The sequence below is a fragment of the Centropristis striata genome, chromosome 7, assembly GCF_030273125.1.
Source record: "Centropristis striata isolate RG_2023a ecotype Rhode Island chromosome 7, C.striata_1.0, whole genome shotgun sequence".
NCBI lineage: Eukaryota > Metazoa > Chordata > Actinopteri > Perciformes > Serranidae > Centropristis > Centropristis striata.
The window spans coordinates 37,822,148-37,848,220 of record NC_081523.1 but is presented as its reverse complement, the minus strand read 5'-3'; the positions used below and the strand labels follow the sequence as shown (position 1 = coordinate 37,848,220).

The 26,073-nt window shown below is 38.2% G+C and overlaps 1 protein-coding gene across 1 annotated transcript in view; it reads left to right on the top strand.

Moving 5' to 3' along the window:
• The first annotated feature begins 1,019 nt into the window (after positions 1-1,019).
• The window catches only part of mamdc2a (MAM domain containing 2a), a 55,602-nt gene continuing 30,548 nt past the window's right edge, over positions 1,020-26,073 (top strand). Inside the window, exons 1-5 of the mRNA XM_059337562.1 lie at positions 1,020-1,231; positions 1,408-1,533; positions 16,589-16,839; positions 20,817-20,901; positions 21,027-21,167. Coding sequence (XP_059193545.1) covers positions 1,204-1,231; positions 1,408-1,533; positions 16,589-16,839; positions 20,817-20,901; positions 21,027-21,167 — 631 coding nt within the window. The 5' untranslated portion in view covers positions 1,020-1,203. The remainder of the gene's footprint in view (positions 1,232-1,407; positions 1,534-16,588; positions 16,840-20,816; positions 20,902-21,026; positions 21,168-26,073) is intronic.

Below are 26,073 nucleotides of genomic sequence, written 5' to 3'. Positions count from 1 at the left end.
GTGGTGTTAGCCTAGCTCCTGCTAGCTAACGGACCTGGACTCGTTCACCAAAACACAAGCGGCGGTGGAGAGTCCGACTCACAAACTCTGAGCACGTCGCTCAACTACAGTTCAAATTCTCTGTCACTCACGGATAAAATCCACATTGACAACGCACACAGTCCCTGAGTATCTGCGGTTCGGCATTAACACGTTGCTCCTTCTTCTTTTTTCCCTCGGGTCCTCCCCCGGAAGTGTAAGCATTCAGGTCATGAACTTACGCATGAACTCACGTACATAATGTAACGTTAAGAATTACTTTTAACTTCTTTTTAAAACATTCACACCCTGTTAGATGATATTTTTAAAGTTATTAATTTTAAACAAAAAGTATTTATACATTTTAATACCTTATTTACAGGGCCGGTTCTAGCCCATTGGCTGCCCTAGGCGATATTGAGATTTTGCCCCCCCCCCCCGAACCACATCCATTCCATGTATTCATTCTGATATAGGTACACTATGATGCACGTATCATATTTTATATAATATAATATTACATTTTCATTCGAAATATGGGTTGGGGCATGTTCATTTAATTCAATGACGGTTTTATTGCCCATGCTTTTTAAAAAATGTTTCGTTAATCAATGTTGTTAAAACAAAGATGTATGCTTAAGCCCCCTTGTGGCGCCCCCTGCCAATTTGGCGCCCTAGGCAGCCGCCTTGGTGGCCTGTAGGAATAACCGGCCCTGCTTATTTATATCAAACAGTTATTTATGGAAATTTTACCTTCACCATGAAAATAATGAAATATTTATCAGAGTATTACAATAAAGCTACAATAACCGATTTGGACATGCAGATTTATTCAGACTTTTGCAAGACTTTTATGACTCTAATTTGAGCCCAAACATCTGTTCAGTGGGGGAACCCCACAAGGCCCTGAAGCGGGTGTGTCCGGCCCTGGCTCATTAGTATGACCGAGCCGAGCAGAAGGCGGAGAGAGAGGCACCGACCTGGACCGCTGCTCCTCCTTCCCGGCCCCGGGACATCCATTGATCCACCGGATAAACACTCCATCTCTCCTGCTGACATTGCAGCATGTAAAGACAACCCCTGAGCGTTTCGACGAGCTGTTTGCGCTGTAGTTGTTTAAGGGGAAACTAACGGGAGACGATCAGAAACTCCAGAGGGAGCTCCAGAACTCAGCACCGCGACAAGATGAGCAGCGTCTGTCTCGCTGTGCACGGTAACTCCAACTTATCTCACTTTGGGGGAAACATGCAGAAAGTTGCACCAGAATCCTTCTCACTTTGGTCTTGTTAGCTGTATTTAGTTAAAGGGACCGAAGTGGAAGTATTGTGTGTGAAAGCAGAGATAAAGTGAGCAGCGTGGATGTCTTTCTTCTTTCTTCTCCGCTTGCAGTGCTGCTACTGTGGGGGTTCCTCAGGGCTCAGCAGCTGCTGCTGCCCGGCTCCTGCAACTTTGAGCTGGGCACCTGTGGCTACACATCAGACCCGGAGTATGGCATCTGGAGCATGAATGAAGAAGGTACAGTGCCTTTATGAGCTCTGCTTATTGACGGAAATAAACATGCTTGGAATAGTTTTCTGTCACTCATACTGCCATTACACCAGGATAAAATCCACACATTAGGAAATGTATGGCCTGTAAGAGGCTGGTGTGGAACAGGTGACAGATATTCAGTAACCACACATAATGTTAAAGAGCCAGGAAGAGCTGGTACATCCACTTCCAGCTCCAGTTTAGGGCTGGGCGATGGAGAAGAGTCTGGTTTGAGATGCAAAAGTCTCCAAATGGACCAAAAGTCATATCCCGATATATTTAGGCTGAATATCGATATACGATATATATCCCGATATTTTTATCGCAAAGTGAGAGCAAATGTTCAGTCAAAGTCAAATATGACATGTCACAAACCGTACACATGAAACTGTGAACATAAATAATGTATAACAGTAAGTATGAAATAAATCTGTGTTATCGGAGTTTGAAATGAAAAATATGTTGAATTTCTAGCACTGAATGTTTATGCATTGAAATTATGTATCTTAATGTTATTCATCCTTAAAAATTCAACCTCAAAAAATGAAACCGCAAAAAAATAAACCTCCAAAAATTGCATTTGATTTTTTGAGGTTGAATTTTTAACGTTGAAAAACATTCAGATACATAGTTTCAATGCATAAATATTCAGTGCTAGAAATTCAACGTCTTTTTTATTTCAAACTCCGATCACACAGATTTACTTCCATACAGGAGTACTTTTAAAAAAAATTAAAGCTCCATAAGGTGCACATTTAAATAAAAAAATATCTGAAATATAAAAGTAAAGATAGCCTATGAAATAAAATAGGCCAATCTTTTTCTAATATAAATAAATATATTTATATTAGAAAAGAATAAAGAACACTACAAAATAACTAAATATGACAAACCCTAGTAAGGGCAGCATTTATATATAAAGAAAGAAAATAAAATTGAACTATATCGATATATGCAATATGGTCTAATTCCATATCATATTCAAAAAATTTACATGGATATATCGCCCAGCCCTACTCCAGTTAATTGTCAAGTGAAAAATTTAGACTAGGTCAGTAGTTTGGGACCTTGTGTGATGTGTGTGACCTGTGACCCTGCATCAGGACCACGATTGCCAGTAAAGACACGGAGGTCATGTGCTCTCCATTATTTCTGGGAATTTGGGGATTTCCTCTTAACATTCTTTATTTGTTATTCCAGTGAAGCAGATGTGGCGGTGACAATTTGTTTTTTGTGCTCTGACAACGGCAGAGGACATGGACATGTGTCTCCCCTCAAAAACCTAAATATAGGTTGTTTGTACATGCAGCAAAATATGACTTACATTAATATTTTAGACTGTCCTTGGTCGCCATCTTGCTGATGTAATAACTGTGATTGACGACAATGTGTAGTTTAAATGGTGGATGCCACACTCAAGTTGGGAGGGATGGGGAGGTGGATGGGTCGATCAAACGGCGGACTTTAACCCAGGAGAATAGGCTTTGTGTCCCATGTGAAAACAAAAGTAAACGACTTTTAATGTAACTTTTGGCATCACGGTTTGTGAATCACGTTTTTTGCACAACTTACGTTTTTTACATAACTTATGTTTTTTTACAAAACTTACGTTTTTACATAACTTACGTTTTTTACATAACTTACGTTTTTTACATAACCTACGTTTTTTACATAACTTACGTTTTTTACATAACTTACGTTTTTTACATAACTTACGTTTTTTACATAACCTACGTTTTTTACATAACTTACCTTTTTTACATAACTTACATTTTTTACATAACTTACGTTTTTTACATAACTTACGTGTTTTAAATAACCTAAGTTTTTTACATAACTTAAGTTTTTTACGTAACCTACGTTTTTTTACATAACTTGCGTTTTTTACATAACTTACGCTTTTTATGTAACTTCCGTGGCTCACGTCACCTTGTAACTACTTTACTTCTGGCATTTACATACATTTATTTGCTGTTTAAACTGTTTTTTTGCCCTAAACCTATGTCAGAGGTTTTGTAGCCTAAATTCACAGAAATGCAGCCTATTTTACTACCACGAACCGTTCATGTATTGATCTGTGTGCCACGTTAAGAATCCTCCGCTGTACCCTGAGCTGCTTTTGACAAAAACGCTCACATGTGTCGTTATGGGTGGTATTGACAAATGGTCTATTCTGTCGTTGAGGTTGGAGATCTTGTTGGTCTGCAATAATGTCTCTACTTAAATGAGCTTGGCAGCTTTTATGATATATACACATAGAGCTCCTGGTAATGAACCTGCTGATGGGACCAAACTTATTTTGATCTCCCAGATGAAATGGTGTTCAGAGATTCACTTCAGATGATCATAATGTCTGGTACCATGTCAGACGATTGAAATAAGTCGCCAAAATAAATATTGCCATTTAAAGTTTCTGCAAATCACAGAATATGTTAATACATCTACATTTCTGAACCTCAAATATATTCTTGTTTTCTATTTTTGTAGACTGGGCTATGGAACTCATCTGCAAAATTAGAGAGTACAGATAACACTTTAGCTGCAGGATGGCTCCAGGTATTCCATTGACTGATGAGAGGACTTTAAACACTCTACAGACATGACACATGCAAAACAGGAGAACATGCTTCATATCACTAATGGCTTAAAACCCCACACGGTGCCCTAAAGGGGCAAAACTATAGTACCAAAGCAAAAAAAAGACTCTGTTAAAGACTGAAAAATAGCAACATTTTGTGTTTCAGATTTGATTTGATTTTTTAAAGGCTATTATTCTTTAACTCACTCATCATCTGGCAAACAATTGTGGGGCTCTGAGTTGGAAACTCCAGAATTACAGTAGATGACCACATACATGTTTTCTTACAAAAACAAAACAAAACAGCAGGCCAACAGTGCAGCCAGGAAACCATCGGTTAATAATTAACTTGGCAGCCTCAAATTCAGTTTTGAGGCTAGAGATGTGTGTTTGTGTGTGTTTGTGTGTGTGTTTGTGTGTGTGTGTGTGTGTGTGTGTTTGTGTGTGTGTGTGTGTGTGAGTGAGTCAGTTAAGTCTCACTGAGATGATAATAAAGCATGACCAGGGTTTTCCCTATAATAGCTCTTTGAGGGTTTTCCTGTCTGCAGACACGGTGCTATCACGTCATGTCTCCCACTTTATTGTAGTGAAACCTTTTTTCTGCTGGGTAACACCAACTTTACCTCATAATCATACTCCTAACCCAGTTATGTTTTATTGGTCACACTCACTGTTCACTGCAGAAGTAATTTAATAAACGTAATGTAAAATGATGTCTGGGATATGTATTTACCTCGGGTGAAAGAAGACTTAAAGATGCCCTCCAAACAGACTTTCAGACACGACAGTTAGTGACTTGACAGTGCAGTTTTGTCCTGCTGTCATTCTTTGTGCTAAGCTGGGTTAACCTTGTCTCTGACACACAGTATGTCTTAGATAACATATCCTATTCCTGACTGTGTTTAGTTAGTTAATGTGTCAACACTGTCCAGTTCTCCAATTTAGACAGCAGTTGGGTGGCCATTGGGAGGTTCAGGAAGACTCCTTAATGACTGACTCATACTGGGCAGAAGCGGCCGGTGGTCATAGAGTTTCTATTTTTCAATTTCTGATGTCAGTAGTTGCTGTATGGATTGTTCTGTGGAGACCATTGCTAGAGCCAGTCTGGCCAAGCGCAGACGGTCGCACAGAGTGTAAAGAACACATAAAGAGTACAAAGAACACTGCCAGTGAGACAGATACTTACAATAATGGTTTGAGTCCTACCTAGTTGGGAGTTCTTTTAAAGTATCTTGGAAGGGATAAATGTCTAAAATACAAAACCTTTCCACTGGGGTGCCTCAAGGATCAGTGCTAGGCCCCCTTCTCTTCTCAATTTACACCACCTCACTTGGAACAATTATCCGCTTCTCATACCATTGTTACACCGATGATACCCAGCTGTTCTTTTCCTTCCCACCAAACGACCCCACAGTCTCGGCCCGCATCTCTGCTTGTCTTGTGGACATCCCCACATGGATGACAGAACATCACCTTCAGCTCAACCTTTCAAAGACCGAGCTACGTGTCATCCCACCCCGTCCCACCTTATATCAGCCTATCAATCTTCAGCTTGGATCCATGCAACTTGTGCCCACAAGCTCCACACGAAACTTGGGTGTCATGATTGATGACCAACTGACCTTTATGGTTCATGTAGCCTCAATTCCCCGATCTTGTCGATTCGCCCTGTACAACATCAGGAAAATCAGACCCAAATGACCGAGCAATCGACAAAACTCCTGGTTCAGGCCCTTGTGTTATCACGTTTAGACTACTGCAACTCGCTACTGGCGGGTCTTCCTGCTGCACCACCAAGCCTCTGCAGATGATCCAGAACGGGCTGCACGTCTGGTCTTCAACCAGCCAGGAGAGAACATGTCACTCAGCTCCTCATCTCTCTGCATCGGCTCCCAGTCACAGCCCGCATCAAATTCAAAGCCTTTTCTCTTGCCTACAAAATAGCAATGGGCACAGTCCCTTCTTATCTGAACTCCTTTGTTCAGGTCCACAAACCTTCCCGCCCACTACGCTCTTCGAGTGAAAGACGTCTGGTTCCTCCACCGCTGAAGGCCTCCACGTCTCAAACCAGACTCTTCTCCTCTGTAGAGCCCCGGTGGTGGAACCAACTTCCAAACTCCATCCGTTCTGCTGAGTCCTTCTCAATCTTTAAGAAGAGACTGAAGACCAGCTCCTTTCTGAACACCTTCACTCTTGATCTACACTGATTACTGACTACGACAAGTATCACACTGACCGCTCAGGACCTAAAAGCACTTGTGTCCTAATGGACTCAAACTGAACCCACGGCACTTACTCTTGCTATGTTTCTTGACTTCATCTTTGCTTGTGTTGTATTACTTCTCATTTGTACTCCACTGTGGATTAAGGCGTCTGCTAAATGACATTGTCGAATTGGAGAATTGTAATGAAGTGGATACAAGCCCCTCCCACTTTGGACTGATCCTGGATTTTGTTGAAAGCTGATTGTCTCATGCGGCCTCATCATGACATGAAAACATGTTTGCAAGTGTCTTAATTGTGAAACTTAAGCTAAATTGAGAAAAAGAAAAGGGTGGTGCTGAAAAAACTAAGGATTATGAAGTGCTGGCAGAAGATGCAGCTAAATGTCCAAAATGAATCAACATTTCCATGCTGGACCGAGCAGCAGGGACACAACAGGTGGCTTATTGTGTGCAGAAGAAAATAACTGGCTGGGCATTTTTTTTCTTTTTTTCTGACTTTTGAATACAACATTGGATTCACATTGAATCTTTCAATATGTAAATGAAAAAAAGATATATGAAATACATAATGGTTATTTACTGTAATGTTAACAAATCTGTCCAAATTAATTAATTGTATGTCGATGATAAGCTGAATTGGTCAAGTCTGACTACAATTGGTTTGGAGTGTGTAAACATGATGGCTGCATTAGAGAACAGCAGCAGTGGGTATTTGTGGAGTGGTGCTGAAGTTGCATAGTTTAGTTTAGTTTACATATTGTACAGTTCATGAAATATTATTTTACAAAAACAAAACTCTACAGACAAAAACAAAAACTGGTGTAGTTGTTAGCACTCTTGCCTCACAGCAAGAGGGCCGCCGGTTCGCCTCCCGCTCTTCTGTGTGGAGTTTGCATGTTCTGTCAGTGTTGGTTCTCCGGTACTCCGGCTTCCTCCCACAGTCCAAAAACATGCACTTAGGTTTAATTGGTGACTCTAAATTGCCCGTAGGTGTGAATGAGAGTGTGATTGTCTGTCTCTATGTGTCAGCCCTGTGATAGTCTGGCGATCTGTCCAGGGTGTACCCTGCCTCTCGCCCAGTGTCAGCTGGGATTGGCTCCAGCCCACCCCGCGACCCTAGTGCGGATAATCGGTTAACGAGAATGAATGAATGACCGAAAACTTGGCGTTGCATACTCTCCATCTCAGAGTCCTGGGCTGAATTTCTGTCCCAGCACACCCCTGAATGGACATGTGCATGCGTGTTGCAGGACAGCAGCAGTTTCATTGCTCAAATCAATATATCCCACCGACTGTCCCTGAACTACTTTGTCTGCCTGTAGTCGTGTTTGGTGTTCTCTGCAGGCCTTACCTGACCGTCAATTGTTGCATATTAAGAAAGGCGCAGAAAGTTGTTGCATATTAAGAAAGGCGCAGTAAATTCTTGCATCTATTTGTTGTTCATTTTTTAAATCTGTTTCCTCTTGGACTTTGGGAATATTCTGTAGATCTTTCGAATAGCCTGTACTGTAGCAGTGAAATCATATGATCACTCCTCATGTCATCTTTGCTGTGATATTAAGTTGGAAGGGGTCAAACTGTCTCATGTAACTGCTCTATTGTCCTGAGGATGATGTAGGCCAGCGGTTCTCAAACAGGAGTCCAGGGACCTCAGGGGGGTCCTTGAGATAATTCCTGGGAGTTGCCAAAATGGAGATTATTATATTTTTCACAGTTTAATCCACAACAGAAGTGAGTCCAATGTGAGTAAAAGTCACATGAGTGAATATTGAATCAGAGGTTTCACTTCCTCCAGCTGACAGCTACAGAATCTGGTCTTCAACATATCAAACAGCCAGAATCTTTTTAGATGGAGGCCCTTGAAGCAAAAATATCATTGATTCGGGGGTCCATTACCTAATGAGTATAAAATGTATGGGTCTTTGACAAAAAAAAGTGTTGAGAACCACTGATGTAGACAGTTGTGTGTCTACTCGGATACACATGGTGTTTTTCTTTTCCCAATTCTAAAAATGTGTTTCAGTTAGTGGTTAGTGCGCTCGCCTCACAGCAGGAGGGTTGCCGGTTCGCCTCCCGCCTGCAAGCTCTTCTTGTGTGGAGTTTGCATGTTCTCCCGTGTCAGCGTGGGTTCTCACCAGGTACTTCCTCCCACAGTCCAAAATCATGCACTTAGGTTTAATTGGTGACTCTAAATTGTCCGTAGGTGTGAATGAGAGTGTGATTGTCTGTCTCTATGTGTCAGCCCCTGTGATAGTCTTGCGACCCCGCCTCTCGTCCAATGTCAGCTGGGATCGGCTCCAGCCACCCGCGACCCCAGGTGCGGATAAACGGTTAAGGATAATGAATGAATGAATGAATGTTTGTGACTGAGTGAGTGAGTGATCACACTTTGTTTGGGGGGCGAGGGCTGTTTGTCCAATGTCCTCTGCTACGTTTCATACATGTTTACATGTTCACTCATTTCATTACAAAGATATTTCATGCAGTTAACGGATATGGTAAAGAGTTCTCTCACCTCACTCGATAAACTTTACTTTGTCAGAGAAAGGCTGTTGTTACTTTTGTTCTGTTTTCGTGTTTATTTTTATTGTGGTTATTGTTTATTTAATCAGTTGCTGAACAACCAATAGAGCATCCTCAGGGATAGGTCCTATTTTTAGTTAGTTTCCTTCTCTGTAGTCACACGCAGGGTGAGCGTACTTTTGAGAGGGCCTGGCCTGAGACTGTCCCGGTGTCCACTCTTCCCCATTAAGGAAACAATATATACACAGGTACCATTCACTCCTATGGACCTACACTGACTTGGAGAGAACGTGCTTAATTAGTTATTAATAGTTCAATATCATCATTAATATAAGTTATATTTAACACTACAACTGGAGACTTCAATAAAACCTGTTATTAATAAGTTGCAGTGTGGGTGGCACTGAGACTGTAAATGGGTCAAACACACTGGAATGCAAACGAAAATATTGCAGGGTAGCTGTGTGCACCAGACAGCTAGGCAGGAATCAGGTGGTTCTGCCCTACTTTTAACATATTTGGGTCAAGAGACGTGACACAAACAGTTGAAAACTGGATACACAAGGTGAAGCCAGAGGGGAGAGCACATTTGTGAAAGCAAAGTTAGTGCTAAGTCTGTAGGCCGTTTGAAATGTGATCATTCACACATAGGCCGGTGATATACTCGCTGTTACTATGTGTGTTGGCGTGTGCATGATGGCTGCTTGCATATCCTGCATATTCAAAATAAATCAACATTACACGTCTACATGATGCAAGACCTACGTGAACAGTACTCACCATTCTGACAGCATGCTTCATTTAAAGCGTCTTCATCACAACACACACACACACACACACACACACACACACACACACACACACACACACACACACACACACACACACACACACACACAGCGCACACTGGTGCCACCTGCCACCATTGGGAATTCATTCACACACCGATGAACGCAGCATCAGGAGCAATTTGGGGTTCAGTATCTTGCTCAAGGATACTTCGACAAGTAGCTGCCATGGTCGGGATCGAACCACCAACCTTCTGGTTACTGGACGGACGCTCTACCAATCAATCAAACCCCCCAACCCCCACCTCTCACTCCTCCTTCGAGACATGCACGCACACTCACATACATACACTGAACTTACCGAGCTGCATCGATGTGTGTGTTGGTGTATGCGGAACTGTACAGGCCAGTCAGAAATGATCTTAACACGCTGTTGCATAAGCTGTTCGGTAGCCGCGAGCTAACATTAGCTAAAAATTAAAGTTGTTTTAACCCCATTACTCTATACACTATTATTATTAATTCCTGTCACTAAACACATGTAGCTTCCAATTTAAGAGCACATGGATGTGTTAACAGAATCCACCAAAGAATTTGACTCAAAGATCTGTCAAAATATGATTCCTTAAATAAAACACACATGAAGCCTTATTCTCCTTTTCAATAATTTTCCTACATGTTTACAATAATGTAGGTAAACTCATTAAGATATGCAATCATTAAGATCAGTGAATATGATGGAAAAGTGGCATTTAATGTATGAGAGGCACCAAATTTGTGATTTTACGGGGTGCGGTGGTATGCAGCCAATCCCCCTGGCCATCCACCTTTCCCCACTGGATGTCCACTCCATGTCCTAGTGGAAAGTTGTTAACTAACTAATCCTGTGGGAAATTTGTGTAAACTGTTTTTTTGACAATGTTCCTATTTTATCAAAGAGGGCTTGACAGAAACAGTTGGGGAACACTGCCATAGTGGATACATTGGAGGACAACAGTCACATGTGACCTTATCTATCCTATCTGAACTTGAACACATTTTGTTGTTTGCCACTTCTTTATCAGAATGTTATGATTCACAACATTACTAAAATATTCAATGATTTTCCTCATAAATCTATGACTTAAATCCTATAATTTCTTTATAAACGTTTTCAACATCTTTATTGTTGAAATATTACAATTTTACTTTTTAAGTCTTAGCTTTATTCTTGGTATAATTCCTATATTTCACATTTTCACTTTAATCTAATAGTATTATGTTCTTATAGTTGATTTTAAAGGTTTTTTTACTCATATTATACAGGAAATGGTTCTGGAATTTAATTGGCAGTTAAAGTTGACCTGAAGCCTTCTAATATATGCATTTACTCTGACTTTTTGTTAAAAGATGAGTTGATTAAATATAATAATATAATAATATAATGATTTTTTACAGTGTGAGATGTGCTGTATTTTGATCCCCCACATTATAAAAGTGTGTCACCACATTTCTCACGCCGAGACACACATTCCAACTTCCCCTTTGTCTTGTTTTCCACCGGCTGCTTCATTGTGTTTGTCAAGCCGCAGAGCTCCCTCTGTTTATGATAATCTGTCAGCACAGTTTATGTTCCCACTGTTAAGATAAGTGGCAGTACTGTAAATTGTGTGTGTCATCTCTCTTTCAGCCAAGCCTTTAGCTCCGTGTGTCCACGCTATAGCTAGTACGCTATATTCTCTGTGAGCTTTACCCCACACAGAAGCTTCAGCAGAGAGCCAGCACGGTGTGGACTAAACCACTAACCAGACTGAGATGGAATGAGCTACCAACAGCCCGGCCTTGGAGATGGTGACAGACTACACCCGCTGCAGCAATAAATAGGCTCATAAAAGAGAAGTTAGGAGCACAGTGGTGTTTTCTGTTTGGTTGTCATGGCAATGTGGGCTTGAGCTGAGGAGGTTGCACCAAAAAAAGAACCCAGGGCAGTCTGTGGTTGAAACCAGGATGGATATCCTAGGTGATTATATTCACTAAACAGAGACATCAGAGACGAAGACATCTGGCTGTGCTGGAACAGGATAAACATACAGACAGGGATGGATGGAGTGAGGTGGGGAGCTGTCCCTACAGACCAACAGACCAACACTCCTCTCCTCTCCTCTCCTCTCCTCTCCTCTCCTCTCCTCTCCTCTCCTCTCCTCTCCTCTCCTCTCCTCTCCTCTCCTGTCCTCCTCTACTATCTGCTGATATTAACAGTTTATTGCAGATAAAGGCCCTATTGGTACCTGTGTATATATCAGTTGGTGTAGCTGGGCAGAGACCATGAATAATATGGAAGTCATAAGGGCTGTTTCCACTACCGGGCAAAACCCGGAATGAGGCGGGTCTCACTTGCCGAAATGCCCCTAATTTGAATACGAGCAGTCTGGACTTTTTTCGTCCCTGTAGACGAGCAGGGCCTTTTTTCTCCCCTGAAAAAAGCCTGGTACCTGATTGGATAGATCGCCAAGCGGGATGTGATGTAGTACTCTACAGGACAACAACACGCGGCATTTATAAAAAAACGGCGAAGCAGTGTTCCCAACTTAGCGACTTTGTTGCTAAATTTAGGGACTTTTCAGACCTCCTTAGTGACTATTTTTCAAGAAAGAGACTGGAGACAAATCCAGCGACTCCTTCTTACTCTTCTTAACGAGCCGCTAACAAGCCGGAGGCCGGCTCGTTAAGAAGAGCCGCTGTTAGCAGTTAGCTACAGTTAGCTCTGTAGCAGTACAGTGTGTATGTGCTGCTGCTGCAGGAGGTGTTCACTTAGCGATCTCTGTTTGTTTACAACAAGCACCGGACACTCAGTGCACAGTTAGTGATGCCGTTAATTCACAATCACTATGTTTATGATCAGCGGAGACTGCTGCATAATTAGTGCATAATTAGCCATGCTGCTTTCAGCTGCTGACGTTATGCACAGTTAGAGACGGTGAAAACCGTACGTCACCTCCAGAGTCTCTAAATCCCTCTGGGAGCAAACTTGTAATGGCAACAAACAGAGTGAGAGGACTTTTGAGAGGGTGTGGCCTGAGACTTTCCCCGTGGACACTTTCCCCCTAGTCAAAACACGGCTATAGTTACAAACATTGGCTGAAACTCGCAATTTCTACACATCCACTGTGTAAAATTCTGAAATGGATTCAGCCTCAGTCATTGCAGACAGTGTGAAACATCAAATTAATGATTGTAGCCACAAATGCACTGCCACTGTGACAACAAAAGCACTTTGCCTGCAGATGTTTTCTGTATTAAACCAGAGCACAGTCCTTCTCTAGCCTTAACATAAACTGCACTTAATCAAGTTCTGCCATGCCTCAACATAATGACAAAAATATACTGTAAATAATGCTGTACACGCAGACACAGTTGTACAGTAACATATTTTGGCAGAAAAAATATGTTGTGTAAGCATTTTACTGATCACCACTTTTGCAATTTGTCAGATATGCTGTTTAACAACACCTCATTTTGTTCATGAAAACATATTTTGGTCAGCGTTGTGACTCCTTCATAATCTAAAAAAAACCCCAACTTCACAAGTACTGTGATGGATTACATAACTGATGCAACTTCCAAAAGATTACACAAGTTTTAAACACAGCTGAATGGTTATTTGTGATAGAAAGCACAAGCCATTTGTAGTAAATGGACTTCAACCTGTCACACTAGTGTCTCGGAGATCTTTACTGCCTGTGTGTGCTCCTCCACCACTCCCTGTTTGACCACCGTTCAAAGACTTCTCCCGCTAGTAAGATTCTCTATCAACTTCATTTGACCAAATAAGGGATCACAGATACAGCTGTAGATCCCCCTGCCTCCCTCTCCACACACATTTAGAACTGATGGCACTTAAACCAGCTCTCCATAAACATTGTTTATATCTCTGCTCTCTCAGACCTAGTGAATGGGTAAAAAGCTCTCAGCTGTGACACAAAAAGAAGATTGAACCTCTACTTCACTGTTTTAGCCAATACTAACATGTTTTAGAAAGTATACCAATTTTTCTCTCTAGTACAGAACGAGGCTCACAAGTAATACACATATCCAAAGCTGTGAGCATCTGTAATGGACAGTATTTGACACTTAAACCTTCATTTTCATCCTCATCCTAACTCCCTTCATGTATTTGTCCTGTGTCAGTATGAGTTCATGTTCATGCATCGTGTTGCCGAGTGTCTGTCGCCCCATCAATCAAACCCCCCAACCCCCACCTCTCACTCCTCCTTCGAGACATGCACACACACTCAGATACTTATACTGAATTTACCGAGCTGCATCGATATGTGTGTCGGTGTATGCAGAACTGTACAGGCCGGTCAAAAATGATCTTAACACACTGTTGCATAAGCTGTTCGATAGCCGCGAGCTAACATTAGCTGAGCTAAGTTGTTTTAATCCCATCAAGCTAAACTCTATACACTGTTATTATTAATTACTAACTCTATGAATTACTTCCTGTCACTAAACACATGTAGCTTCCAATTTAACCCTTAATAGGGCACTCATTGAAATTCTTGAAAATTCCAAATTTTAACTCTACAGTAGAGAATATTGGAGGATATTACATTATCCTTAGTTTCTTTTGTTCAGACAAGGGAAAGTAGGAGATGTTTTTTTACTGATACTTATTGATGTTGATATTACATACTGCCAGAATGTGGACTGTGGAATGTGTAAAAAAATAAAACATACAGACCCGGGTGAGGGTGGTAATATTTTGAGAAAAAAGTTTACGAGATTAAAGTGAGAAATCTACGATAAAAAACTCAATTCTCAATGTTTTGTGAGGAGACTGATTTTTCAAGGCTTTGAAGGAAAAATGCTCATAGGTAATGACACATTTATGATCTCAAACAAAACAAGGGCAAAATGATCCACATATGAAGAAGAGTGAAGATATTGAGTCTAAAAACATCATATAGAATTCAACATAATGTTCATGTGAGTGCACATGTACTTCATCTCCTCCAGACTGGTTTACTGTAGTCTGCAGAGACTTCATTACATCCAGAACTCTGCAGCTAGGATCCTGATGAGAGTGCGGAAATACGAACATATCACCCCCATTCTCCACTCACGTCATTGGCTCCCTGCACTGTAAAAAAATTCCGTTGCTTTTACAGAAAAAAAATGTCAGCTGTGGTTACCAGAATAATTCTGCAAAAAATACAGTACAAATGTAAACAACTTTACAGAACAACTTGTACATTTTACTGGTATTCAGTGTGCAATAAATAATAACTGAATGTTAATTTACTGGTATTCAATGCATAATAAGCAAAATCTGCATGTAAATTTTGCATGAAATAATTAGTATAAAAGCAGATTCATCCTGTTAAATTAGCAGTAAAGGACGGTATAAACGTAAAAATGTATTTTTTTTAAATGACTACAGTTTTAAGATGTAAAATGTTGTTCTGTAAAGCTGTTGACATATGTACTGTATTTTTTACGGAAATATTCTGGTAACCACAGCTGCCAGTTTTTTTCTGTAAAAACAACGGGTTTCCCTTCTAACTTATCAGTGCATCTACGGAAATGCCCCCTCGTATCTCAAAGAACTACTCACCATACAAATCACAACACACTCCCTCCGCTCCACCCACTTAAACCTCCTCCACACACCCAGAACCAGACTCAGCACCATGGGAGACAGACAGGGCTTTCTGTGCTGCCCCACGGCTGTGGAACGCCCTTCCTGACACCCTGAGGGCACCACAGTCCATGGACACTTCTAAAAAAGGACTAAAAACGTTTCTTTTTTAGCAAAACCTTTGGTTCCTCCCGTCCAGATGGTTTTTAGATTGTGTATGTATATATGTATACTTTTTCTTCTGTTTTAGCTGTTTTATCCTTTTTTTAATCCTTTTTTTAGACTGTTATGTTCTAAACCTGTAGCACTTTGAGATTTCATTTAATGTTAAGTGCAATACAAATAAAATGTATTATTATTATTAGGGCCGGGACTCGATTAAAAAAATCAATCTAATTAATTAGAGGCTTTGTAATTAATTAATCAAAATTAATTGCATTTTAATTGCATATAAATATTTGACCTGAGAACGGTGAGAAGTATTTTTTTCACATGGATTTTTAGTATACCATTGAATAATGACTGAATACATAAGCTTAAGCAACAAAATTATTGTTTATTTTTGTTCAAGTCCAACAGACCAATGCAATTTTTGCCATTAAGTGTAGCAATAGCATATTTATAAATATAGTACATTTCATAAATCCAGGTAGCCTATAGGTAGGTAGACCTTCTGTAAACTAGAATACTTTGGTTTTTGAAGTAAAACACAATCCACGCTAGCTAGCACACTAGCCGCTAGCTGCTATATGTTTAGCATTGAGGTGATACTTGAGGCTGGATGTGCTGCTATGGTGATATGTGAATTCCTTGTTGCCTAGCAACACAACCATGCTCTTATGGACGCTTCCATCCGTTGGTTTTTAGTGACTAAATGTCCCATCATCCACGGGGCCAACCAAAGGTCTCATCAGCTTCTTCCTTCATGTTCACTGTGGTTTGTTGTTGTCTCAACTCATCAACGCTAGTTGGTGCTCCAGTATAATCGGTCCTCCTGAAACTCATCCAGTGAGAAACGTTTCGCGGTGCAAAAATAAGTGTGATTAAAATGCGGCAATTTTTTTAACGCTTTAATTAAGATTAATTAATTACACAAAAATGTACGTTTAAGTCCCGGCCCTAATATATATGTATACTTTTTCTTCAGTTTTAGCTGTTTTATCCTTTTTTTAAATAAGACTGTTATGCTTTTAACCTGTATCACTTTGAGATTTAATTTAATGTAAAATGCAGTACAAATAAAATGTATTATTATTATTATTATTATTATTATTTATTATGATGTACATTCATGTTGTTGTCATAGGTCACTTGATAACAGTGGACTCAGCCTTCCTAGATGACCAGGAGCAGGCAGTCCTTGTCAGTCCAGTTCTGGACCAGCATGACTGGAGCTGTGTGAGGCTGGTGTACCAGATCACTGGACGGGGTTCCCTGCAGCTCCACCTCAGACCACATGGTGATAACTTTGACTACCGGTTTTGGACTGCCAATGAAGCCTCTGACAGCTGGCTCATTGCCAGCGTGGACCTGCCCAACACCACAATACCCTACCAGGTAGGACTGGCTGCAAGTAACACAGTCATAGTGATCTCTGTTCAGTTAAATATACTGCTCTTCAATAACAGAATTCTGAATTTCAGATGTAGTTTTCCTTCATCCAGTCTTCTACAACTGCCCTGTTCAGTGCAGCGGTCAATATTTATACTGCTAGTGCTGAAGAACCTGCATATATGTCTGATTATATCATAACCTGTTGGAACAGTTTCTTTGCAATCTCTCTTTTTTTTTAAAGGTATCTTAATTAAAAACACTGCAAAAAAGGTGTGTCTAAAAACAAGATAAAAACGCTAAATTTGAGGGAAATGATCTTGCTGCATGGACAGATAATTTACCTTGACAAGATTTCTTAAATTAACACTTAAATAAGAAATTAACTCTTAAAACAAGATAAATTATCTAACACTAAACTAAGTTTTTTTTATCTTGGTAAGAAACAAATAATCATCAGGTCACTCTGCTCGGGCCAGTTCATCGCTGCTTGCAGCTTTAATTTATCTTGTTTTAAGTGTTAATTTCTTATTTTAAGCGTTCAACATGCTGATTTCTAGATTTAATTATCTTAATTTGAGAAATCTTGTCAAGTGAAATTATCTGTCCATGCAGCAAGATCATTTCCCTCAGATTTACTGTTTTTATCTTGTTTTTAGACTAAACACCTTTTTTGCAGTGCCGTTAACAGGGTAACTGCAGCCTGTCTTATAAAAAAAAAGAGGGCCAGAGAGAAAGATGAAGAGAGAGTATGTGAAAGCAGTTACAAACTAAATCAGGAATAAGTCAATACTCAGCACATTAGTGGTATAAAATAAGTAAATGCAAATAATAACACTAGCTTGTGTTGTTGTTGTTTCCTTGTGTATGACAACTGTGTCTGAAACACTGCAGTGATGTTGAATCTGTAATCAGCCTCATCTTGGTGGTTCTTTAGATGTGGAAACAAGAATGAGCAGAAGACATTTGGCTCTTTCTAAAGATAAGACTGGAGCTTTTGAATAAGCTGTGATTGTTAACTTTTTTTTTTTGAACCAAGTATTTATTGGTGTTCATATGTATATTTTTATTGCTACATGGCAAACAAGGTACCAGTAGGTGCAGTAGATTCTCAGAAAACCAACAAGACCCAGCATTCATGATATACAGCTCTTAAGGCTGTGCAATTGGGCAATTAGTTGAAAGGGATGTGTTAAAAAAAATAGCAGTGTGGCATTCAATCAGTGAGGTCATTCATTTTGTGAAAAAACAGATGTGAATCAGGTGGCCTCTATTTAAGGATGAAGCCAGCACTTGTTGAACATGCATTTCTCTTTGAAAGCCTGAGGAAAATGGGTCGTTCAAGACATTGTTCAGAAGAACAGCGTGCTTTGATTAGAAAGTTGATTGGAGAGGGGAAAAGTTATAAAGAGGTGCAAACAATTATAGGCTGTTCAGCTAAAAGTATCTCCAATGCTTTAAAATGGAGAGCAAAACCAGAGACACGTGGCAGAAAACGGAAGACAACCATCAAAATGGATGGAAGAATAATCAGAATGGTAAAGGCTCAGCCAATGATCAGCTCCAGGATGATCAAAGACAGTCTGGAGTTACCTGGAAGTGCTGTGACAGTTAGAAGACGTCTGTGTGAAGCTAATCTAGTTACAAGAATACACTGTAAAAAATAATCGGTTTAATTTACGGTAAAATACCGGCAGCTGTGGTTGCCAGAACTTCACTGTAAAAAATACAGTCAGGGGGTTTTCTACTGTAAATTTAAATGTAAATATCAGCAAAAACTGTAATTTAGACTGAATATTCCCGTTATTTTTAGGGTAATTGTGTCATTGTGACATCATGGTACTTCTCCATTAACTTTACATGAAAATGTTATATTTTACAGCAAAACTGTGTGTTTCCTACAGTTTATGACAGTAAAAGTTAAAGTTTTGTGCTATTCATTGATTTACGGTAATTAAAGTGTCTACTATGATGACATACAATTTTTAATTTTACACCCTATTTCTGATTTAATTTGACAGTGTTTTACTGTAATTTCTACAAACATTTTTTACAGTGTAGATACAGCTTCCTTTTTTCCCATCTTCCCTTAGGGAGTGCTCCTATGATATAAAATTGTGGGGTCAGAGGTAAATCAATGTTTAATCTAGAAAATAATTCTTTCTGAATCCCTTCCAAATAGTTTTTAAACTTTGGACGGTCCCAACATATGTGTGTGTGTGTGTGTGTGTGTGGTCTCCTATCAGGTGAAAATCCCTCCAGCACAGATTTGTTTAACTGCTGTCAAATTTGGAGGTTATGGAGGAGGTTCTAAAAAAATCTCACTTTTAGTTTCCGATTGTTAACTTTAATGAGACAATTTGATCACATCACACAAGTATTAAGATTCTGCACTAGCTTCATTAGGGGCACTTTGCTAACAGCCTTTTGACTGTTTCAGTGGTTAAATCACCAGTTAGTGATGCTGCTTTGAGTATTAATAAAGACTTCTGCATAACACACTCACATGGTTAAAATAGAAGCTCCTTCCTGCTGGTCAGCTGTTTCTGTGGTGGCTGTGTTAATATTTGTACTGTTATTGTTATATTCCTGGATGAACAGTGTGTGGTATATAATGTAAAGCAGATTGTGTTTTTCTTTAGAATCACATGTGTTGTATAAATAAGGTTTTGCTTGCTCATCTAAATTTAAGAAGAGCTCTCCCTCCTTAAATACAGAGTGAGTCTGAGGCTAAGGCCCACAAGCAGGCTGCTATAAAAGAAGAGATGATGTCATCGAGGCCTCCTCACTTCCTTATTGTCAACCAGAGCATGAACCTCCTCGTCCAGTCTCCTTTAGAGGGAGCGATTCTTAAAGTGAATGTAAAGAACCTGGGAGAGAATAGATGGTACAACATGGTATTAAGTTAAGACTCTGTAATGGAGACGGAGAGGTTGTTCCACATGCCATGCTGAGTTATGAGAGGAAAACAGGACTACATCATGCTGCTACTTAAAGTAATGGGAAACATTTAAAGGCTGACTGTTATCTTAAATGACTAAAGTATGGTTGCAGACCAGTGTTTATAGCTCTAGGATTAGTACTGCATTACTGGGAAGTGTGCTCCAGTGCACTGACTGGAGGGGCCGTCTGTCTGGAGCACATATGAACTCAAACAGTTTGTAACCTCTAATGTATGACCTGGGCTGTTTCATCTGGCTGAAAGGTTATGTCATGTCATGTCATGTCACTAAATCATTACTCAACTACTCTACTTAAGTACAAAGCAGGCGGCAACCTCCAGGTCTGAGCATGGAGGCAAACCAGGAAGTGCCTTAAGCTGCATTCTACTGAAAATTCCAGCAGGGGGCGGCAAGTTTGGCTACAAAAAAAATCTCCCCATTAATTTCAATGCAAAATGAGAAAACTTCTCATTTGATTTATTAACTCAGAATTTTTTTAGGACAACACTATGGTCTCAATCGATAGTAAAAAAAATCTTCTTCAAGACAATTTCATGTTAATAGTTCTAATAATGGCCCCATTCAGAGGAAAATAGAAGATAAAGAATCGTATGATTTGGGGCGGGGCTACCTTTGATTGACAGGTCACTGACAAGGCGAGCCGTCATCAGGAGAGAAGCAGAACAATGTGTATCCACGGCAACGTGTCAATAAAGTTATATATAACGTTATATAGATATAAAAAAGGACGTTTAGCAGTTTGGTCTCATAACTTTGACCCTTTCACTGTATTTTCCACTTAATGACAGTTTATTTGAACGTTTTGTTGAATGGACAGGTTTTTTTTGCAGCCAAACTTAGCGCCCCCTGCTGGAATTTTCAGTACAATGCAGCTTAAGTAACTTCCTGGTTTGCCTCCATGCTCAGACCAGGAGGTTGCTGCCTGTAGATCTGATGTGGTGATATAAATATGACATAATGTAAAGGGACATTGGTGTGACATGATGTTGAAGTTGTTAAGTGTCTTTTTTTCATCCACAGCTTTTGCTGGAAGGTCGACCTGAACGCAGCCCAGGGAACAGCGTGGCCATCTTTGAAATCCACATTGTTCCTGGTTACTGTATAGGTCAGTGTGTTGTATCAAATGACATGTTAGATCTTTCATTTACAGTCTGATGTAAAACTGTGTTCATTCATTCACAATATGTAGACTGAGGGAGGAATAATTGTCTTTATGCTTCCTTTAACCAGAGTGTAACTTTGAGGAGCATCACCTGTGTGGCTACAGCAACAGCTGGAACCCAAATGTTAACTGGTACGTTGGGGGGAACGTGGTCCGAGGGCCGGAGTCCAACTTGCTGGAACACCACAACAACAACAACAACCAGAGAGGTACACACACACACACACACACACACACACACACACCAAGGTTATTATAGTTAACGAAATAACGAAAACTACAATTGAAAAAACATTTTTGTTAACTGAAAAAAAAGAGGTTTTTAAAAAAACGATAACTAACTGAAACTGTATTTTGTGGTTACAAAACTAACTAAAACTAATTAAAATTATAGCTAAAATGTCCTTTGTTTTCATCTTTGTCAACTTTTTTCATACGTAAAACTTTTTGGTTGATATGAAATCTATTTCATCTATCTGGTTTTATGACTTAATAAACTTATTGGGGCTGAGATGGATCAGACAAAGGAAATAAAGGAAACGTTTATTGTGACTTTTTTGAATCTTGCACCCAACAAATACCCCATTACAAAAAAATTAAAACTAACTATAAAACTAATAAAAACTTAAAACTAAGCATTTTCCAAAAATAAAAACTAATTAAAACTAGCAAACTCACTCTAAAAACGAATTAAATCCAACTGAATTTGAAAACAAAAAATCACAACGAAATTAAAACTAAAAATAATGAAAAATCCAAAACTATTATAACCTGACACAAACACACACACACACACACACACACACACACACACACTGCATCTGAAGCTTTATTGCACAAGCAGCTAATTTCAGCAGTTAGGTCTAGTTATATGTTGTTAAGGTCAAATTTAAGTGCATTTTTATATTTTTAAAAATCATACACATTGAATATATATATATATATATATATATATATATATATATTTATAACCTGCAAGAAATATTTTTAATGGATTCCAACAGCAGACCACTTTTCACTTTTTAATAAACAAAAATTTAGCAAAGTCCAGTCCTGGGAGCTTGATGTACATAGCAACAGTAACTAAGGGGTGGAGCTTTTGCGAACAGTCAGTTAGCTTGCTATGCTAAATGTTTATGAGGTGAAAACTAACCTTATAACTTAATACTATTTTTTTTTTTAATTTTTATTTTTTTAATTTAATTTGAAAAAGTGTTGTTTGAACATTTTGGCACAAATCTAACTCCATAAAAATGTCCATAGCAACTTTTCAAACCATTGCTCTAGCTCAGCCCACGTCTCTCTCTCTCTAAAAAAACAAAGTCTAAATATAGAGCTTCCTTTTGTCACTAGTGTGGTCAGCTGTTTACGTCTGCAGCTGCTTATTATTCTTCCGTATGCTGGACAGCTCTGAGGTCTGACTGACACAACTGGCAGCCACAGTGTTCATTTTGCTCAAGATGCAAGGGAACATGGGAACACTTTTCATATTTTATGCTCGTGGCTGCATGACAATGTGGCAGTGACTTCTGAGGAGTCAGAGGAGATTTCCCTGCAAATATTTTCATTACCAACTTAAAATAAAATAGTCTCTCTTCAACAGCTGCCTCAGGGTCTTTTTACATATCACCTAACAGTGTTTCATCACCTGCTAAATAATGAAATGTAGCCCATCGTCTATCTCCACCATTGTCAAGTGGACTCAACTGCCCACTGCCTATGCTGGGCCTACACCAAATGATTTCCCCAGACTAAAAAGTGAAAGTCTTTAGTAAATCTAGGAGTTTTACTGGAGTCACGGCGCTCCCGTCATCTCCATGGTTCAGTTTAAGGTAGTAATCTGCTCTGTTTCATATCAGTCTTTTCCTAGTCTTGCGTTTGTCGCAGTGACGTAACACAACATGGTTTTATTCATAATGATTTTGGTTATTATCAAGAATGTTTCCATGACTGTAGATCTAAAAATGACCAAAAAAATGACATTTTTTTCGGAAATAGACACAAGTAGACCAAAAATAGATGTAAAAATGATCAAATTAGATACAAAATTACCAAAAATAGATGTAAAAATGATCAAAAAAGACACAAAATGACCAAAAATAGGTGTAAAAATGATCAAAAAAGACACAAAATGACCAAAAATAGATGTAAAAATGATCAAAAATACAGTCATGGAAAAAAAGTATTAAACCAATCTGCTCTGTTTCATATCAGTCTTTTCCTAGTCTTGGTTTGGATCATATCAAACGTGTTTGATATTATCTCAAGTCTCAGTGATGTAACACAATCACCAACCAATAGATGAGCGGGGGAAAGGTTCCCGGTTCAGACCGGCCAGTAAAACCAGTAAAACCACTTCCACAGGAAAAAGGAACATCACAATAATGCCTCAATAAAAATATAGTGATGTCATATATTTAGATGTTTCTTCGTAAAGAGAACAGTAAGGAGACCCAGTTAAAATGTATCAATACATGTATACATAAATAAGTAATAAATAATGGATGATTAATGTATTTTTCAATTTCATTTAATTTTATTTTATTAATTCTTCTTTTCGAACCGAAAAAATAAACAACATAAATTATAACAACGTAGGCTAGATGCATATACATATTCATACACATACTCACATAGACACCATTAAACAGATGTACATAAACATATAAACATTTACACACATACAGTATATAAATCCCTATACATAAACATGCATCTGCCCCGTTTAAGTAATAAGATAAAAATAAGAACCAGTTAACTTAATATTCAATATGCATTTCCTTATATCATTTTGGTTAAAAAAAAGGGAGTAGGCTGAAGGATAAAATACTTTTTTTAAAAAGGGAGTAGGCTGAAGTATAAAATACTTTAAAAAAAAGGGAGTAGGCTGAAGTATAAACTACTTTAAAAAAAGGGAGTAGGCTGAAGTATAAACTACTTTAAAAAAGGGAGTAGGCTGAAGTATAAAATACTTTAAAAAAGGGAGTAGGCTGAAGTATAAAATACTTTAAAAAAGGGAGTAGGCTGAAGTATAAAATACTTAAAAAAAAAGGGAGTAGACTGAAGTATAAAATACTTTAAAAAATGGAGTAGGCTGAAGTATAAAATACTTAAAAAAGGGAGTAGGCTGAAGTATAAAATACTTCAAAAAAGGGAGTAGGCTGAAGTATAAAATACTTTTAAAAAAAGGGAGTAGGCTGAAGTATAAAATACTTTTTTTTAAAAAGGGAGTAGGCTGAAGTATAAAATACTTCAAAAAAGGGAGTAGGCTGAAGTATAAAATACTTTAAAAAGGGAGTAGGCTGAAGTATAAAATACTTTTTTTTAAAAAGGGAGTAGGCTGAAGTATAAAATACTTTTTTTTTAAAAATGGAATAGGCTGAAGTATAAAATACTTTTAAAAAAAGGGAGTAGGCTGAAGTATAAAATACTTTTTTTTAAAAAAGGGAGTAGGCTGAAGTATAAAATACTTCAAAAAAGGGAGTAGGCTGAAGTATAAAATACTTTAAAAAGGGAGTAGGCTGAAGTATAAAATACTTTTTTTTAAAAAGGGAGTAGGCTGAAGTATAAAATACTTTTTTTTTAAAAATGGAATAGGCTGAAGTATAAAATACTTTTAAAAAAAGAGAGTAGGCTGAAGTATAAAATACTTTTTTTTAAAAAGGGAGTAGGCTGAAGTATAAAATACTTTTTTTTAAAAAGGGAGTAGGCTGAAGTATAAAATACTTCAAAAAAGGGAGTAGGCTGAAGTATAAAATACTTTAAAAAGGGAGTAGGCTGAAGTATAAAATACTTTTTTTTAAAAAGGGAGTAGGCTGAAGTATAAAATACTTTTTTTTTAAAAATGGAATAGGCTGAAGTATAAAATACTTTTAAAAAAAGGGAGTAGGCTGAAGTATAAAATACTTTTTTTTAAAAAAGGGAGTAGGCTGAAGTATAAAATACTTCAAAAAAGGGAGTAGGCTGAAGTATAAAATACTTTAAAAAGGGAGTAGGCTGAAGTATAAAATACTTTTTTTTAAAAAGGGAGTAGGCTGAAGTATAAAATACTTTTTTTTTAAAAATGGAATAGGCTGAAGTATAAAATACTTTTAAAAAAAGGGAGTAGGCTGAAGTATAAAATACTTTTTTTAAAATAGGGAGTAGGCTGAAGTATAAAATACTTTTTTTTTTAAAAGGGAGTAGGCTGAAGTATAAAATACTTTAAAAAAAAGGGAGTAGGCTGAAGTATAAAATATTTTAAAAAAAAAGGGAGTAGGCTGAAGTATAAAATACTTTTAAAAAAAGGGAGTAGGCTGAAGTATAAAATACTTTTAAAAAAGGGTGTAGGCTGAAGTATAAAATACTTTTAAAAAAGGGTGTAGGCTGAAGTATAAAATACTTTTAAAAAAGGGTGTAGGCTGAAGTATAAAATACTTTTAAAAAAGGGAGTAGGCTGAAGTATAAAATACTTTTAAAAAAGGGAGTAGGCTGAAGTATAAAATACTTTTTTTTAAAAAGGGAGTAGGCTGAAGTATAAAATACTTTAAAAAAGGGAGTATGCTGAAGTATAAAATCCTTTTTTTTTTAAATGGAGTAGGCTGAAGTATAAAATACTTGTAATGTATGATTAACAAAATGAAAGTTGATAGAGCTGATAAATATAATTATTCAATTAAACACATAATTCAGTAGGTCTTAAATGTATACCATGAATTTATTTCTGAATTTTCCTTTCCTTTATTCTTCCTTATATCTTTTTTTACTGTAAAATAGTCAACTTTTTAAGTCTTCTCCTCTTATTTTTTTTTTCAACACAAACCACTTCACACACTAGAGCAGCTGGAGCCAAAAGCTGCTTCTCCTCCATTTGTAAGTTTTTACTAAGAGCATGATGGGAAAAAAAAATCATGGTAGGAAAAACTGCTAAAAGAATCTAGTTGTAGTCTTGTAAATAGTGACCCTGAAAGATTGACAGTCTGTCTAAAATCTCAGTGTGAGACTAAAAACTCTAAACACTTGTCTTTAGATGTGAGCAGGTGTGAGCTGAGAGATTTTTCCAAATCTTTGGAACACAGTGTTGACAGTTGCTGTCATACTTTGTCATTTATTCTCTAATTACATTACATTGTTTAA